General features: G+C 45.3%; 1 protein-coding gene across 1 annotated transcript in view; it reads right to left on the reverse strand.

Moving 5' to 3' along the window:
- The window catches only part of anapc1 (anaphase promoting complex subunit 1), a gene marked incomplete at its 5' end in the record, with an annotated part of 34565 nt that overhangs the window by 4973 nt on the left and 10437 nt on the right, over positions 1-19155 (reverse strand). The window contains 27 exons of the mRNA XM_079229925.1: positions 1661-1857; positions 2065-2212; positions 2303-2355; positions 3261-3335; positions 3461-3539; positions 4287-4369; positions 5009-5143; positions 5246-5337; positions 5510-5591; positions 5671-5823; positions 5993-6133; positions 7196-7326; positions 7460-7578; positions 8460-8599; positions 8677-8763; positions 9445-9623; positions 9706-9779; positions 10050-10086; positions 10879-10957; positions 12097-12245; positions 12337-12428; positions 13955-14121; positions 14619-14714; positions 14866-14940; positions 15443-15574; positions 17821-17876; positions 18774-18834. Coding sequence (XP_079086051.1) covers positions 1661-1857; positions 2065-2212; positions 2303-2355; positions 3261-3335; positions 3461-3539; positions 4287-4369; positions 5009-5143; positions 5246-5337; positions 5510-5591; positions 5671-5823; positions 5993-6133; positions 7196-7326; positions 7460-7578; positions 8460-8599; positions 8677-8763; positions 9445-9623; positions 9706-9779; positions 10050-10086; positions 10879-10957; positions 12097-12245; positions 12337-12428; positions 13955-14121; positions 14619-14714; positions 14866-14940; positions 15443-15574; positions 17821-17876; positions 18774-18834 — 2912 coding nt within the window. The remainder of the gene's footprint in view (positions 1-1660; positions 1858-2064; positions 2213-2302; positions 2356-3260; positions 3336-3460; positions 3540-4286; positions 4370-5008; positions 5144-5245; positions 5338-5509; positions 5592-5670; positions 5824-5992; positions 6134-7195; positions 7327-7459; positions 7579-8459; positions 8600-8676; positions 8764-9444; positions 9624-9705; positions 9780-10049; positions 10087-10878; positions 10958-12096; positions 12246-12336; positions 12429-13954; positions 14122-14618; positions 14715-14865; positions 14941-15442; positions 15575-17820; positions 17877-18773; positions 18835-19155) is intronic.

The following is a 19155-nucleotide window of genomic DNA, read 5'->3' on the forward strand; positions in this document are numbered from 1 at the left end:
TGGGGCATTTGTGGGACGGTTTGGAACATTGGGGTGTTCGCCACGTAAAGCGTCGCCTCTAGCGTCGCCTCTAGCGTCGCCTCTAGCGTCGCCTCTAGCGTCGCCTTCTGGCCCAACAAGCAGAGTTTATTCACTCCAGATCGTACTTTTCTTTAGTTAGCTTCTCTTTCTGACTCTGTGTTCACAATAAAACATGAAACAGCGAACAGGTTTTTAGAGACACGTCACCACAGTGAAGTGTGTGCTTGGACTAATGGAGCCATTAGAATAAAGTCGGGTCAGACTTAACTTGGAAGGTTAATAACGGAGGACGCTGCTCTTCAATTAAACGGCTGCTTGAGGCACGTTGAGCAGTTTTAAGAGCCTCAATCCCACCGACTGGTACACCCTGTTTATAGAGCTGCCAGCCTAAAAGAGACCAATGTAGGGAACAATGTAAGGACCAATGTGAGGACCAATGTAGGGATCAGTGTAGGGAACAATCTAGGGAACAATCTAGGGACCAGTGTAGGGAACAATGTAGGGACAAGTGTAGGGAACAATGTAGGGAACAATCTAGGGAACAATCTAGGGAACAATGTAGGGACCAGTGTAGGGAACAATGTAGGGAACAATGTAGGGATCAGTGTAGGGAACAATGTAGGGACCAGTGTAGGGAACAATCTAGGGAACAATCTAGAGAACAATGTAGGGAACAATGTAGGGACCAGTGTAGAGAACAATCTAGGGAACAACGTAGGGACCAGTGTAGGGAACAATCTAGGGATCAGTGTAGGGAACAATGTAGGGACCAGTGTAGGGAACAATCTAGGGAACAATGTAGGGAACAATGTAGGGACCAGTGTAGGGAATAATCTAGGGAACAATGTAGGGAACAATGTAGGGATCAGTGTAGGGAACAATGTAGGGACCAGTGTAGGGAACAATGTAGGGAACAATGTAGGGACCAGTGTAGGGAACAATCTAGGGAACAATGTAGGGAACAATGTAGGGAACAATCTAGGGAACAATCTAGGGATCAGTGTAGGGAACAATGTAGGGACCAGTGTAGGGAACAATGTAGGGAACAATGTAGGGAACAATGTAGGGACTAGTGTAGAGAACAATCTAGGGAACAATGTAGGGACCAAAGTTATAGCTATTAAAGTACATAAGACGTTATCGTTGATTGTCATTGTCTTCAACCAATCAGATCTTTAGTTTGACATGCTGGGCGTATTCTTTGACGTCCAGAGCCAGCTTGCAGGCTCTGGACGATTGGTCTGTGGGCCAGCGTGACTCCTGTGTCAACGGAAAGCTAGCTAGCTGCTAGCAGAACTCAGTAGTAGTCAGAGAAGTTAAGAAGACATTGATAGTTGTTTTTTTAACACTCAATGGCTGAAGGAGGAGGAGAAACAGACTTGCTGGTGGATTTACTGATGACGCTTTTCTCATAGAGGGTTACGGGCATGTTTGGCGGTGACGATCCTAATATTGACTGTCACTGTCGAGCGGACATTTTCCGCCCTAAATGGAGAAGGAGCTGGTACTGGAACTGAAGCGCTGTTTTAGTGCCACAGTTTTGTTGGATTGTTTTGTCATGTTTTTTTTAAATGTGACTGGTTCTAGTGATTTTGATCTTCTGTGTGTGTGTCTCTGTGTGTGTGTGTGTGTCTCTCACCGCCCCCCCCCCAGGAACAGCAGCCCCAGGCTCATGTGGTGGCTCATGTGGAAGCCGTAGTTCATCTCCCCTCCGGTCCTCTTGTGGAAGAAGCGGCAGAGCTGCAGCACCTTCAGGTTGCCGGTGCCCGACATCACCATGGACATGGCCAGCAGGATCATGGACAGACCGGTCTGCAGGTTGTAGTAACCCGTCTGCTGCGCGACCAGAGGACAGACAGGCAGGCAGGCAGAGAGACAGACAAGTCAATGTCTGAAGTACATGTATGTGAACATCACCAGTACTACTTTAAAAGTTTTTCATGAAATATCACAATGTGAAGCTCAGTCTCGGTTGCCTTTACTTACAGCTCCTGGCTGTGATGAACGGTGCAGTTTCACCTAGATAGTGTAACGAACACTTACGACGGCCGCTGTACCGGCGAAGGTCATGATCTCCATGAAGGTCCTGGCGAACTCGTAGAGGCAGTCGAAGGCGTCGGAGTTGGCAGAGCCGGCGAAGCGTAAACCCAGAGCCATGCAGGCGCCGGCGGTGATGTAGTCCTGGGCTTGGCTGAGAGAAACCGACACCACGGTCACACCAGACGTCACACCAGACGTCACACCAGACGCCTCAACGTGAACAATGACCCTCCATACTCACGCCATAGTCTCCATGTTGATGTCTTCTGACGGGTCGAAGGTGCCCCTCATGATCTGAAACACAGAACCAATACTGACGTACTAGCGCGTGTAGCGCCCCCTGTGGACTAAATAGGTAGTGTTGGTTCTAGTGCCCCCTGTGGACTAAAGAGGTAGTGTTGGTTCTGGTGCCCCTTGTGGACTAAATAGGTAGTGTTGGTTCTAGTGCCCTCTGTGGACTAAAGAGGTAGTGTTGGTTCTAGTGCCCCCTGTGGACTAAAGAGGTAGTGTTGGTTCTAGTGCCCCCTGTGGACTAAAGAGGTAGTGTTGGTTCTAGTGCCCCCTGTGGACTAAAGAGGTAGTGTTGGTTCTAGTGCCCCCTGTGGACTAAAGAGGTAGTGTTGGTTCTAGTGCCCCCTGTGGACTAAAGAGGTAGTGTTGGTTCTAGTGCCCCCTGTGGACTAAAGAGGTAGTGTTGGTTCTAGTGCCCCCTGTGGACAAAAGAGGTAGTGTTGGTTCTAGTGCCCCCTGTGGACTAAAGAGGTAGTGTTGGTTCTAGTGCCCCCTGTGGACTAAAGAGGTAGTGTTGGTTCTAGTGCCCCCTGTGGACTAAAGAGGTAGTGTTGGTTCTAGTGCCCCCTGTGGACTAAAGAGGTAGTGTTGGTTCTAGTGCCCCCTGTGGACTAAAGAGGTAGTGTTGGTTCTAGCGCCCCCTGTGGACTAAAGAGGTAGTGTTGGTTCTAGTGCCCCCTGTGGTCTAAAGTGGTAATGTTGGTTCTAGTGTTGGTTCTGGGTCTTTCCTTGGTGGACTGGAAACTGAGGTCTATAGAGGTCCAGGATCAGTCAACGCTGAGTTTGAACAGCGAATGGAAAAACTTTGATGGACTGAATCAAACTGAAAAACCTCAGAAACACCCAGAGCGTTACATGTCACCGTGACACGCTGCAGCTCAATAGTGTGTGTGTGTGTGTTTTCTCACCTGGGGTATGTTACTCTTGACCCACTCAGTGTTCGGGAGGATTTCATCCCACATGATGATGCAACGAGCAAGAGTCTGAGGAGAGAGGCATCAGATTATAGAGGTGGGAAGAACACACACACACACACACACACACACACACACACACACACACACACACACACACACACACACACACACACACACACACACACACAAACCCTCAGCAGCAGAAACTCCGGCTTGATGAAATCCAGCAGGAACCAGGTGTCTGGAGGTTTCAGCCAATCAGCGATCGACCTGATGGAGAGAACCAGGAAGAGAGGAGGAGGTGTTAACACCCTCATTCAGCACCTCTGAATGAGGAAAAGAGAGGAAGAAAAGAGGAAGAGGAGAGAGGAGAGAAAGAGGAGAGAAACGGATGAGATATAAGAGGAAGAGGAGAGGAGAGAAAAGAAAAAGGAGAGAAAAGAGAAAGAGAAGAGGATATAAGAGGAAGAGGAGAGAAGAGTGGAAAAGGAGGGGAAGAGGAAGAAGAGTCTGATTTCTATACAATCAGACTCCCCCTGGTGGTCAGGAGAGAGAATGCAGCTTTAACACATGAAGCATAGACTTCTATACAACCAGAGGAGTCACCCCCTGGTGGTCAGGAGAGAGAATGCAGCTTTAACACATGAATCATAGACTTCTATACAACCAGAGGAGAGAGAATGCAGCTTTAACACACGAAGCATATACTTCTATACAACCAGAGGAGAGAGAATGCAGCTTTAACACATGAAGCATATACTTCTATACAACCAGAGGAGAGAGAATGCAGCTTTAACACATGAAGCATATACTTCTATACAACCAGAGGAGAGAGAATGCAGCTTTAACACACGAAGCATATACTTCTATACAACCAGAGGAGAGAGAATGCAGCTTTAACACATGAAGCATATACTTCTATACAACCAGAGGAGAGAGAATGCAGCTTTAACACATGAAGCATAGACTTCTATACAACCAGAGGAGTCACCGTCGTTAGCATCTATAAACTCTCACCGGTTGTTGGTCTTCAGGTAGATCATGGCGAGGGCCAGCGTGGCTCCTGGACACGTCACGTCCACATTTATGGTGTCGCCCTCCTGGAGGAAACAATGATTAGCATGATCATGTGACCAGTGGAACATGTGATCATGTGACCAGTGGAACATGTGATCATGTGACCAGTACAACATGTGATCATGTGACCAGTACAACATGTAATCATGTGACCAGTGGAACATGTGATCATGTGACCAGTAGAACATGTGATCATGTGACCAGTAGAACATGTGATCATGTGACCAGTACAGCATCAGTTACATGATGATGCGTTCAGGCTCTGCTCAGTGAACACGAGTACTGGCTGAAGGTACATGAGAACGTTCTCATGATGCGTTCAGGTGTAATCTAGTAAAATGTAGTGTTGTTGATGAACTAGAATGAATCCAGATGTTTTCACATGAATATGAAATAGATATTAGAGATGAATTATGAGCTGTTTACCAGCTCTGAGCTCATTGTTACGATCGTCAACATGAATGATGAATATAAATGAATGTACCGTAAAAGTCGGGTTACTAACTAACTTCCGCTAGCGCTCCGCTAGCTCCTAGTGCTGCTCCTAGCTTGCTACAGCGGGGACACTGACCGGAGGTAAGAGCGGCTTGTAACCCGACTTTTACAGTAAATGAATATGATTGCATATAAATGACTATAATTGACTAGAATTGACTATAAACCTTGATCTGGTAGCTGGGTGACTTGTGGCGCTCCCTGCTGGATCCGGCCTGAGGTCTGCGGTGACCCCCCACCATGTACTGGTAAAGCTGCTCAGGGACGTTCAGGTCCATCATCCCGATCAGGTTACTGCCATGCTGAGAGAGGGCGAGAGAGAGAGGAGGTAGAGGAGTGTTTCCGTGTCAGTACCTCCTCCAGACACACAGCAGCAGAGAGTTGAGGACAGTGTTGAGACTCACCCCCAGACACACCATCCCCAGAGCCAGACCAGCAGCCAGAGAGTACGACTCTCTATCTGTGCAGTACTCCATCTCTGGACCAGGAGGCCGACCTGACACACACACACACAAATATTATAAAACATATGAATTAAAGTTGATGGCTTCTGGCTCACAAAAAACATGGGTGAACAAAAGAAGCGCACCCGTACCTCGGTTATAATTACAGATTTCTCTCTACACTTATAAACCTTTTTAGGCCCTCTAACACTCTCACACACTCACCTATCTCAGACAGCAGGACCTCAGCATTGTGTCGGTGTCCTGTCCCCTGGTACACCAGCCCGATGCCGATCACAGCCGCAACCTGCAGACCACAGAGTCACTCCCTGTGCGCGCGTGTGTGTGTGTGTGTGTGTGTGTGTGTGTGTGTGAGAGAGGCTCACCTGCACGTTGTGCGGGACGTCCAGCTCGGTGGAGGTGGGCGGCAGCAGGGCGGGGATGTGGATCCCCAGCAGCCGCGTGATGGACATGTCCATGGAGCCCAGCTTGGCGGAGGACACGCCCAGAAGCAGCCCGATGCTCGTCATCTCATGACCCTGAGGGGGAGGAGCCATGATGAGGGGGAGAAGCCATGATGACATCACAGCTGATGACGTAATAGCCAGCGTGGGATGTCATACCTGATCAGCTCCAACCGGGACGAGTCCGGCCAGCTGTCATTAGACCCGTGTGTGTGTGTGTGTGTGTGTGTGCGTGTGTGTGTACCTTGGTGAGGTAGTCGTGGATGTTGATGGTGGCCAGCTTGGTGAGGTGTCCGTTGAGGCCCAGCGCCATGAGGAAGCCTGCGTACTCGTTGGCCAGCTCGGGGCTCTTCGGCTTGTTGTAGGCGATCCAGGCCGAGTCCACCTGAGAGGGGGAGGAGTCATGTGACCACAGAGGAGGAGTCATGTGACCACAGAGGAGGAGTCATGTGACCACAGAGGAGCAGGAGTCATGTGACCACAAAGGAGGAGGAGCCATGTAACCACAGAGGAGCAGGAGTCATGTGACCACAGAGGAGGAGGAGCCATGTGACCACAGAGGAGGAGGAGCCATGTGACCACAGAGGAGGAGGAGTCATGTGACCACAGAGGAGGAGGAGTCATGTGACCACAGAGGAGGAGGAGCCATGTGACCACAGAGGAGGAGGAGCCATGTGACCACAGAGGAGGAGGAGCCATGTGACCACAGAGGAGGAGGAGCCATGTGACCACAGAGGAGGAGGAGTCATGTGACCACAGAGGAGGAGGAGTCATGTGACCACAGAGGAGGAGGAGTCATGTGACCACAGAGGAGGAGGAGTCATGTGACCACAGAGGAGGAGTCATGAGTTTGACTGACTGGAAACATGCAGTGAATTATTGTTAAGTCTGTAAATAAATATATTAATTCATAGCCAATTTATAAATAAATACTTTCAAATTTTATTTTACGAAGTTTTTCGTAAAATAAAAAAAGGATAAAAAGTCAAAGGAAAAATTATGCTTTAAGAAATGCAAGAATACATATATTTAATAATTAATAAATAAACTTCCAAATGAAATAAATGAATGTCAAAAGTTTGTGAAAATAAATAAATAAATAAAAAGAAAATTTTACTAAAAGAGTAAATCAAATTAAAAAAGAATTAAAAAAAGACATAAATAAATGCATACCTTTAATGACTTATAAATAAACTTACACTTATGTATTACTTTAATTAATTAATGTAAAATGTGGAAATAAATGAATAAAGAAAAAGACAATTCGACTAGAAGAGTAAATAAATATGGGAATTAATAAAAAGGTTGATAATAAGTTAAATATATAAAAACAGAATCACAAATAATTAATTAACTCACGCAAACATTCATTTCTAATATTATTTTATGCACATTTAATGGTGTATAAAGTTGTGTATTTGTATTTTCCTTCATATTTGTAACCGACCTGCGAGGCCGGAGCGATCTTCAGTCCGGCGGCGACTCCGTTGTGGAAGCTGGGCCAGCTGGTCATGTTGGGAGGAACGTCGATGTTCCCGCTGTTCAGGTCCACCATCGTGTTCCTCGGGGGGGCGCGGCCTGGAGAACAGAGGAAAAGAGGGAATGCACAGTAATCAGTCATGTACTTTGAGAGTCACAGCACTTCCTGGTACCCCCTGAGAGTCACAGCACTTCCTGCCGTGGCGGGCCGTAGCGCCCCCTGCTGGCTCACCTGTCAGGTTGAGCTTGGGGACGGGTGACGGCTCGGTCGGTACCGGCTGATAGGAGAAGAGCGTGAAGAGGCCTCGGCCCACCGGGAGCGCCATGGTCCTCTGGCACAGCTGCAGGAGTCTGCAGGAGGAAGTCATGAATTAATACATACATTATATATATATATATATATATATATATATATATATATATATATATCACAAGGAGTTCCCCATGTAAAACAGAGACAAACAACTGATGTGTAAAAAGAAAAGAGAGAAAGATTTGTATTTTTAGAAAGACGATACAACAGTGACACAGATAATGCATTAATAAATGCAAGAATACATATATTTCATAATTAATTAATAAACTTCCAAATGAATTTAAAAGACATAAATGAATGTCAAAAGTTTGTGAAAATAAATTAAAAGACAATTTTACTAGAAAAGTAAATAAAAGAAAAAAAATAATAAATACATACATTTCATTTAATAAATAAACTTACAAAAATGTATTACTTAAATGAATAAATAAATCTAAATGTATGTCGAATATAATTAACTCACGCAAACATTAATTTCTAATATTCTTTTCGGCACATTTAATGGCGTATAAAGTTGTGTATTTGTATTTTTCTTCAACTACCTGAATCCCCTGGGTCCTAAGTCCCTCCATGTACTGAGTGTTATGAACATCCATTAAACATACGTGAACATCAATGTACCAACATACATGTATGTCTCTGCAACTGCTGCTAAATTTAGAAATCGGCAAATTAGCCGCACCGATATTGAAGCCGCACGGGTCAAAGTTGAGAAAAATAAAAAATAAAAAGAGTAGCGGCTTCTAACCCGAATTTGACGGGAATCGGTTTATTTGAGGAGAGATTTTAAATGAGACGCGTAGAGTAAAATGTCGTTGATGAAATATCACAATTTTAATCTTCGTTTCGGGAAGGAAGCGTTTGTCACACACGTGATGGGTTCGAGGACCGTGGGAGAGATGAAAGCCTGACCCACTTGTTCTCTTTCTCCTCGATGTACTCGTGGTCGGAAACCTCCGGCAGCTGGACGACGCGGACCCGGACCGGCCTGGAGCTCTGCAGGAGCCTCCGGACCTCCTGGACCCTCAGGTCCTGACTCCAGATCAGCCCCGTGACCTGCAGGGGAACAAACGGCGTAAACAACAACAACAACACATCTAGAGATGGTCCTCATCGGGTTCACGGCGCGATACCTCCTGAATGATGTCCGACATCCCATCTTCCTCCTCGTCTGCCTCTGTGGCCACCGGAGGGTCCAAGGAGAGACCAGAACCCACAGACTAGACACACACACACACACACACACACACACACACACACACACACACACACACACACACACACACACACACACACACACACACACACACATACATATTTGTTCACATTTATAATTATTGGGAATAAACACAGCTGCTTTGTAAAGGAAATAAAAATAAAGAAATTCACAGACATATATAACAAGATATATATTCTGTCCAAGTATATATTATATTTGGACAGAATGGAGGATTTATTGACTGCAGATTACAACCAACAGAATGCCATCCATACCATAATAACACTACTTTAGGAGCGTTACCACGGTACCCAGAGCGCCGGTGGCATAAACACGTGAAAGTCTCGTTCTGAGGAAACCAAAACACAACCTAATGAAATCATAGTTATGAATATTATATTATATGTACGCCAATAGACTTCTAGTGCGGCACACTGGCCCTTTAAATCGGTACAACACGTCATCGCTTTGGTCATCTAAAATAAGTAAAATATGTTTCACTTTTAATTTGCGTGTACTTTATGTCACACTCTCCTCAGAGTTGTCTTCATCATGAACTCCTCGGTGTCTTGCAGGTTTAAAGAAGATGTTATGCAACAAAAGAGAATGGAAGGCATCTGCAGGTTTAATCTGCATGACGTTTTGTTTCTGCGTCACGCGTACGATGAACAGCTCTACTCACGGCTTTGCTCTTGGCCAGGGTCATCTTGTGGGCCTGTTTGGTCAGATCCTGTCGCCCAATCAGCAGACACACCTCCTCCGACCAATCAGAACACGGCTGCTCCCGGCAGCGGTAGATGGCCTCTCTGATGGGCAGAGCCACGCCGAAGGGGACCGACTCCAGGTCCTTCAGGGTGAAACCTGGACAGAGGAGGAACGGTTACCAACTGCAGACACTCCAGACGGAGAGAGTCCTGGTCCTCCTGGAGGTGAGAGCTCTCACCTTCTGAGGCCAGCCAGACCACCAGCTGCTCCGCCAGACTCTCACTGGAGGACTGCAGCTTCACACTGCTCTGTCTGCAACAACACACAGCATGAGCGACAACCTCTGTCTGCAACAACACACAGCATGAGCGACAACCTCTGTCTGCAACAACACACAGCATGAGCGACAACCTCTGTCTGCAACAACACAGCATGAGCGACAACCTCTGTCTGCAACAACACAGCATGAGCGACAACAAGGAGCCAGCGACAGAACATAGTGGAGCTGTTTAATGTTTGTGATGTTTTAAATGATGAAAGAAACCATGAAGCTCTTCTTCTCATTGCTGAGAGAGTCATTACCTTCTGGAGTGAGGTTCACTGATGCAGTACTTCTGGCCTGAGAGAGAGACAGGGAGAGGGGGGAGACGGAAAGAGAGGGGTGAGACAGGGAGAGGGGGAGACAGAACGAGAGGGGGAGACAGGGAGAGAGAGAGAGAGAAAGAGGGGGGAGACAGGGAGAGAGAGAGAGAGAGGGGGGAGACAGGGAGAGAGAGAGAGAGAGAGAGAGAGAGAGAGAGAAAGAGGGGTGAGAGGGAGAGGGGGAGACAGAAAGAGAGGGGTGAGACAGGGAGAGGGGGAGACAGAAAGAGAGGGGTGAGACAGGGAGAGGGGGAGACAGAAAGAGAGGGGTGAGACAGGGAGAGGGGGAGACAGAGAGGGGTGAGACAGGGAGAAAGAGAGAGAGAAAGAGGGGGGAGACAGGGAGAGAGAGAGAGAGAGAGAGAGAGAAAGAGGGGTGAGACAGACAGACAGACAGACAGACAGACAGAGAGAAAGACAGACAGACAGGTCAACAGGTTAATTCTCTCTCTTCTTTGTATTTGTGAGTGAAATCATTCTGTTGTTATTTCTTCCATAACAACAGTTCCAGAGCGTCCTCAAACCTCCTCTGATTGGTTAATAACGTTCATCGCTCTTCTCTGATTGGTTAATAACGCTCGTCCTTTAAAAGTAAAAAGCTCTTCAGCTGCGGGTCGAGTGAAGGTCGCCTTGTGTTCCCTGAGCGAGGACTTCATGTGGGACGACAAGTGTTATGAAAAATAAATAAAAACTCTCCGCCCACGCAGACGCACACACACACACACACACACACACACACACACACACACACGCGCACACACACACACACCTGCAGACAGCTTCACCAGGTACTTGGATGCTCCGGTCGACGTGGCGCTTTCATCTCCGACGATGTAGAGCGCGTAACTCTGCAGGAGAAGCACAAGTTCATGTTTTATATTTTAATGTATTTCTCTTCTATTCCACGTTTGACATATATAGCATTTCTTTTATATTTCAATGTATTTTTCTTCTATTCTATACGTATTTCTTGTACATATTTTAAAAGTACATTTTCCTTATTTTTATAAAAATTCTTTCGCATGCTTTTGATTTATAATATTCCTTCATATTTTAATGGTATTTTTTATCTATTCTATATTTCTATAGTATTTCTACTTTAGTATTGTTCTTCCGTTTGTGTTTCTTGGACATATTGTTATCACATTTTTTGTAATACTGTACTTCTCTTCTATTTTATATTTGTTTCTTGTACATATATTTAAAGTAACTTTTTCATATTTTTATTTGAAGGAAATTCTAATCTGATTGTTACCAGCAGCCTGGTAAACAATAAGCATGTTGACGTACCAGAACCAGCAGCATCATAAACAATAAGCATGTTGACGTACCAGAACCAGCAGCCTGGTAAACAATAAGCATGTTGACGTACCAGAACCAGCAGCATCGTAAACAATAAGCATGTTGACGTACCAGAACCAGCAGCCTGGTAAACAATAAGCATGTTGACGTACCAGAACCAGCAGCCTGGTAAACAATAAGCATGTTGACGTACCAGAACCAGCAGCCTGGTAAACAATAAGCATGTTGACGTACCAGAACCAGCAGCATCGTAAACAATAAACATGTTGACGTACCAGAACCAGCAGCATCGTAAACAATAAACATGTTGACGTACCAGAACCAGCAGCATCGTAAACAATAAACATGTTGACGTACCAGAACCAGCAGCATCATAAACAATAAACATGTTGACGTACCAGAACCAGCAGCATCGTAAACAATAAACATGTTGACGTACCAGAACCAGCAGCATCATAAACAATAAGCATGTTGACGTACCAGAACCAGCAGCATCATAAACAATAAACATGTTGACGTACCAGAACCAGCAGCATCATAAACAATAAACATGTTGACGTACCAGAACCAGCAGCATCATAAACAATAAACATGTTGACGTACCAGAACCAGCAGCCTGGTAAACAATAAACATGTTGACGTACCAGAACCAGCAGCCTGGTAAACAATAAGCATGTTGACGTACCAGAACCAGCAGCCTGGTCCGCTCACAGATGCCGGGCAGGCAGGGGAAGGGGGGGCTCGGATCCGCCCGCAGGCAGCCAATCAGGAAGCTCAGCACGCACGGAGGCTCCTCCCTCAGGAAGGACGGGCGCTGCATCTGACCAATCAGAGCTGAGGAGAGGGAAGGCAGCAGAGGAGGAGGTTATGAATCTGCATCACTAAGTTGATATGTCAGCTTCCTGTCTGGTCCTTTGTTTCTTACTCTGGTCGATGACGCAGCTCTCAGTGAAGCCGCTGATCAAGGAGGGGTAGTCTCTCCAGTACAGGTCCACATACTGGTCCAGCTGCAGGTCTCTGGGCACACAGACACGGATCAGGACATATACAGCGTACAAAGACATATACAAGTACATATACAGCGTACAAAGACATATACAAGTACATATACAGCGTACAAAGACATATACAAGTACATATACAGTGTTCAAAGACATATACAAGTACATATACAGTGTTCAAAGACATATACAAGTACATATACAGTGTTCAAAGACACATATAAGTACATATACAGTGTTCAAAGACATATACAAGTACATATACAGTGTTCAAAGACACATATAAGTACATATACAGTGTTCAAAGACACATATAAGTACATATATAGTGTTCATGAGCGTAAAAAAAAAACACATATAAGTACATATATAGTGTTCATGAGCGTATAAAGACACACATAAGTACATATATAGTGTTCATGAGCGTATAAAGACACACATAAGTACATATATAGTGTTCATGAGCGTATAAAGACACATAAGTACATATATAGTGTTCATGAGCGTATAAAGACACACATAAGTACATATATAGTGTTCATGAGCGTATAAAGACACATAAGTACATATATAGTGTTCATGAGCGTATAAAGACACATATAAGTACATATATAGTGTTCAAAGACACATATAAGTACATATACAGTGTTCATGCACGTATAAAGACACACATAAGTACTATACAGGAGCTTGTAAACATCAGTACTGTCCCTTTAAGAGCTCGTCTGCCGCGGGACATTCCATCTAAAAGCGTCTCCTCGTTCTCAAAGAGCTTCAGTGACATTTAACTCGTCTCTGAGTAATTACTGCCTTGAGTCATCACCACCCTGCTTTACATCAGATGATCAATACTTTTTAATCCATCTCCCACTCCCATGCACTGTTCAGCTGTGTGTGTGTGTGTGTGTGTGTGTGTGTGTGTGTGTGTGTGTGTGTGTGTGTGTGTGTGTGTGTGTGTGTGTGTGTGTGTCACACAGGGAAATAAAAAGGTACTTCATCCCGTCTGCTTTCAAACTTCTCAATCCCTATTTTTTCCACATCTATTCTGAGGTATTCATAGTAATTGTGTTTATTAGCAGTTATTAAACAGTTTAGTTTCCATTGTGTGTGTTTCTGTGTTGATGTAAAATAATAACTTGTTAAACGATTAATATTTCAATGGTATTTAATACTAGATCTGCCCTACAGCGTATGGTTAACGGCCTAAATCAATATTTATTAAGACTTCTCCATCTTAAACAGGATTAAAACCAATTCATCCTGCAAATTATTGAGGTAAATGTCAAATACAATGCCTCATAAAAACCATCATCGGGTGTAAAAATGTGCTTCACGGACGCCCACGAACATCAGCTGGAGAGCCCTTCAGAGCACTCCACCTGCTGAGTGGGAGGAGTCACTTGACACCTGCTGAAGCCCTCAGGACGCGTCGGACACGTCACACACACACACACACACACACACACACACACACACACACACACACACACACACACACACACACACACACACACACACACACACACACACACACACACACACCTGGCCAGCTGCTGCAGCAGGCAGACCAGCGACGAGGCTCTGGCCCTCTGCAGCTCGTCCAGCTGCAGCTCCTGGTGCAGCAGGTGCAGGACGTAGAACAGAGCCGGGATGTGAGGGAACAGGGGGGCGGCGCTGTCCAGGGTGAGGGGGGAGGGGGGAGAGGAACCCTGGGGGGGGAGAATATACATGTAAAGAGTTTCATATTTTCGAGGCAGTATTTGTCCGATTGTCCTAACCGAATTGGCAGAAACAGTCCCGTCTGTCACACTGGAAGATAAAGCATTTCAAGTTCCGTTTCCTTATCTCCCAGTCAGTTTACTTACACTTACGATTACAGGCTATTGTGTTTATAGATATGAATACAGGTTATTGTGTTTATAGATATGATTACAGGTTATTGTGTTTATAGATACGATTACAGGTTATTGTGTTTATAGATATGAATACAGGTTATTGTGTTTATAGATATGAATACAGGTTATTGTGTTTATAGATATGATTACAGGTTATTGTGTTTATAGATATGAATACAGGTTATTGTGTTTATAGATATGATTACAGGTTATTGTGTTTATAGATATGAATACAGGTTATTGTGTTTATAGATATGAATACAGGTTATTGTGTTTATAGATATGAATACAGGTTATTGGAAGAGACTCACCGAGGAGAGGGTCTCAGAGCTCAGAGGGTTGCAGGAGCAGACGGGCTGAGAGTTCATCTGCCGGTGGTAGTGGGACCCCAATAGGTAGTCCAGGTCCTGCAGAGAGGACCACATGTCAAAATTAAATTATTTTTAAAATAATTTCATGAATTAAAAAAATATTTTATTGATTTAAAAAATAAAAAAAATGTTTTTATTGATTTAAAAAATATTTTATTGAGTTTTATTTCATAATGACATCACAAACCTCTTCAGATCCTCCGTCAGAGGGCCGAGCCTTCTTCGCCGCAATCACCGGAGAGAGAGGCACTTCAAAATGCAGCTGTGGAGAGGAAGAGGAGGAAGAGGAGGAGGAGGAGGAGGAGGAGGGAGAGAGCGTTATTAATGTTACAGCTGGTTGAAGAGCTCGCTTAATGCATTCTGAATGAAGAAAATTAAAAGAAATTTCATTAAGAGCTATATGCTCTTTAAAAGTGGAGGTGCTTTGATCAGAGGAGGAGGAGGAGGAGGAGGAGAAGAAGGAAGAGGAGGAAGAGGAGGAGGAGAAGGAACAGGAGGAATAGGAGGAGGAACAGGAGGAAGAGGAGGAGGAACAGGAGGAAGAGGAAAAGGAACAGGAGGAGGAGGAGGAAGCGGAGAAGGAAGAGGAGAAGGAACAGGAGGAGGAAGAGGAGGCGAATGAATAGAAGGAGGAGGAAGAGGAGAAAAAGGAACAGAAGGAGGTGGAAGAGGAGGAGTAGAAGGAGGAGGTGGAAGAAGAGGAGGAGGAAGAGTAAGAGAAGGAGCAGGAGGAGCAGGAGAACCCCGTCCTGCTCTGAACTCACGTTGCGTGTCCAGTTCAGGCGCTCTGTGTTGTATCCCATCAGCGTCATGAAGCAGGTGATGAACAGGTTCCACTCCACGTGAGCACTGGGCCCACCGGGGGCGTTGTAGATGTTATACCACTTCACCAAGACCTGGAGACCACGAAGCGTTATGTTATACCACTTCACCAAGACCTGGAGACCACGAAGCGTTATGTTATACCACTTCACCAAGACCTGGAGACCACGAAGCGTTATGTTATACCACTTCACCAAGACCTGGAGACCACGAAGCGTTATGTTATACCACTTCACCAAGACCTGGAGACCACGAAGCGTTATGTTATACCACTTCACCAACACCTGAAAACCACGAAGCGTTATGTTATACCACTTCACCAAGACCTGGAGACCACGAAGCGTTATGTTATACCACTTCACCAAGACCTGGAGACCACGAAGCGTTATGTTATACCACTTCACCAAGACCTGGAGACCACGAAGCGTTATGTTATACCACTTCACCAAGACCTGGAGACCACGAAGCGTTATGTTATACCACTTCACCAAGACCTGGAGACCACGAAGCGTTATGTTATACCACTTCACCAAGACCTGGAGACCACGAAGCGTTATGTTATACCACTTCACCAAGACCTGGAGACCACGAAGCATTATGTTATACCACTTCACCAAGACCTGGAGACCACGAAGCGTTATGTTATACCACTTCACCAAGACCTGGAGACCACGAAGCGTTATGTTATACCACTTCACCAAGACCTGGAGACCACGAAGCGTTATGTTATACCACTTCACCAAGACCTGGAGACCACGAAGCGTCATGTTATACCACTTCACCAAGACCTGGAGACCACGAAGCGTTATGTTATACCACTTCACCAAGACCTGGAGACCACGAAGCGTTATGTTATACCACTTCACCAAGACCTGGAGACCACGAAGCATTATGTTATACCACTTCACCAAGACCTGGAGACCACGAAGCGTTATGTTATACCACTTCACCAACACCTGAAAACCACGAAGCGTTATGTTATACCACTTCACCAAGACCTGGAGACCACGAAGCGTTATGTTATACCACTTCACCAAGACCTGGAGACCACGAAGCATTATGTTATACCACTTCACCAAGACCTGGAGACCACGAAGCGTTATGTTATACCACTTCACCAACACCTGAAAACCACGAAGCGTTATGTTATACCACTTCACCAAGACCTGGAGACCACGAAGCGTTATGTTATACCACTTCACCAAGACCTGGAGACCACGAAGCGTTATGTTATACCACTTCACCAAGACCTGGAGACCACGAAGTGTTATGTTATACCACTTCACCAAGACCTGGAGACCACGAAGCGTTATGTTATACCACTTCACCAAGACCTGGAGACCACGAAGCGTTATGTTATACCACTTCACCAAGACCTGGAGACCACGAAGCATTATGTTATACCACTTCACCAAGACCTGGAGACCACGAAGCGTTATGTTATACCACTTCACCAACAACTGAAAACCACGAAGCGTTATGTTATACCACTTCACCAAGATCTGGAGACCACGAAGCGCTATGTTATACCACTTCACCAACACCTGAAAACCACGAAGCGTTATGTTATACCAATTCAACAAGACCTGGAGACCACGAAGCGTTATGTTATACCACTTCACCAAGACCTGGAGACCACGAAGCGTTATGCTATACCACTTCACCAAGACCTGGAGACCACGAAGCGCTATGTTATACCACTTCACCAACACCTGAAGACCACGAAGCGTTATATTATACCACTTCACCAACACCTGAAGACCACGAAGCGTTATGTTATACCACTTCACCAACACCTGAAGACCACAAAGCGTTATGTTATACCACTTCACCAACACCTGAAGACCACAAAGCGTTATAGATGTTATACCACTTCACCAACACCTGGAGACCACGAAGCGTTATAGATGTTATACCCCTTCACCAACACCTGAAGACCATGAAGCGTTATAGATGTTATACCACTTCACCAACACCTGAAGACCACGAAGCGTTATGTTATACCACTTCACCAAGACCTGAAGACCACGAAGCGTTATGTTATACCACTTCACCAACACCTGAAGACCACAAAGTGTTATAGATGTTATACCACTTCACCAACACCTGAAGACCACGAAGCGTTATGTTATACCACTTCACCAACACCTGAAGACCAGGAAGTGTTATAGATGTTATACCACTTCACCAACAGATGATCCACTGAAGGCACATATACAAAACCCACGGCCCGCCACTGCTAGGATTAAGCGCTGCGATAAAGAACTTTAACCGCGTGGACTCTGGCGCCCCCTGTGGACTCAAGAGGGAGCGTACGAACCTTCATGGCAGCTTCCTTCGGCAGGATGAACCGGATGGCCTGCAGACATTTCCTCACTGGAAGGAAACGACACAGGAAAGGTGAAGATGGAGAAATTAAAGGAGGCAAGTTTAAGCGTTTGTCTCTGGCAGGTTTTAAGATAAAATATGATTTAATAAGTGATGCACTCTGAAAGACCCGTCACATACATTTAATCACAGGTCGTCTTATTCTGATGTAAAAAGGACCAAAGAGTTTACTTCCATTAGGTTTTGTTTTTTTCAAATGACAGATACCTCGATTTTGTTCAAGTTATTCATATAAAAAACAAGTTTTATGTCGGCTTGATTCAAAGATGAAATGACAGGAAAACCATAGCAACCGGTTTCATTTTAAATGATGAAAGCCGATATGCAGACGTTCTGATTCAAAGAGGTTGCGTTCATGAGTGGAGGTGAACGTTGCTGGTTTGAATCTCTCAGAGAGCTTTTAATCAAACAGACGTCTAACAGCAGCTTTATTAATTAAGGTGGAAACATGTTCCTTTTAAATAGTTTTCAACAAATGCATGGATCCATCCCGCTGCAACCAAGGAAACAACAAAGGAAATGAGAAACAGTGATCAGAGTCTGTGTCTCTTAACGACTCGGACCAATCAGCTGCTCATCAGCTGTTAATTGGACATCCACAGAGGGAAAGGTCAGAGAAGAGGGGGATGAATGCCATCTCATTAGAGAGAGAGAGCTCGTCCGGAGGGTCGATTACTAAATAATGTGGAGCAGGAGACACGAGGAGCAGGAGGCTCAGGGAAGACCTGCAGGAGGAGGTTGTTGGTTCAGACTCAAGAACCGCCGGTGACATCATCAATACTGTCTGAACTATGAAGGAGCAGCGTGTGTGTGTGTGTGTGTGTGTGTGTGTGTGTGTGTGTGTGTGTGTGTGTGTGTGTGTGTGTGTGTGTGTGTGTGTCTCACCCAGCTCTGAGGTGGCTATCTCTGGGATGGAGATCCTCAGCATTGATCCGCTGCTGAGTTCCTGGAGAGAGAAAACTAATTAAATTAAAACACTTTCAGTTAAATTGATGCATACAATTCCCCATAATGAAGGAAACGAAGTGTTTCCCCTTTGAGTAGTTAAAGCGTTAAAGAGGAAACTGTTTCTCCAGCAGGTTCTGGGCTCGTTTCCCGTCGACACTGATTAGAAAAGGAAAAAAACCCAGATGAGAAAATAAAGAGTCGACCTGCTGACAGCAAACAATTAGTCTTCTGATCCACACACACACACACACACACACACACACACACACACACACACACACACACACACACACACACACACACACACACACACACACAC

Source organism: Taurulus bubalis, assembly GCF_910589615.1.
Source record: "Taurulus bubalis genome assembly, chromosome: 14".
In the NCBI taxonomy this organism is placed as follows: Eukaryota; Metazoa; Chordata; class Actinopteri; order Perciformes; family Cottidae; genus Taurulus; species Taurulus bubalis.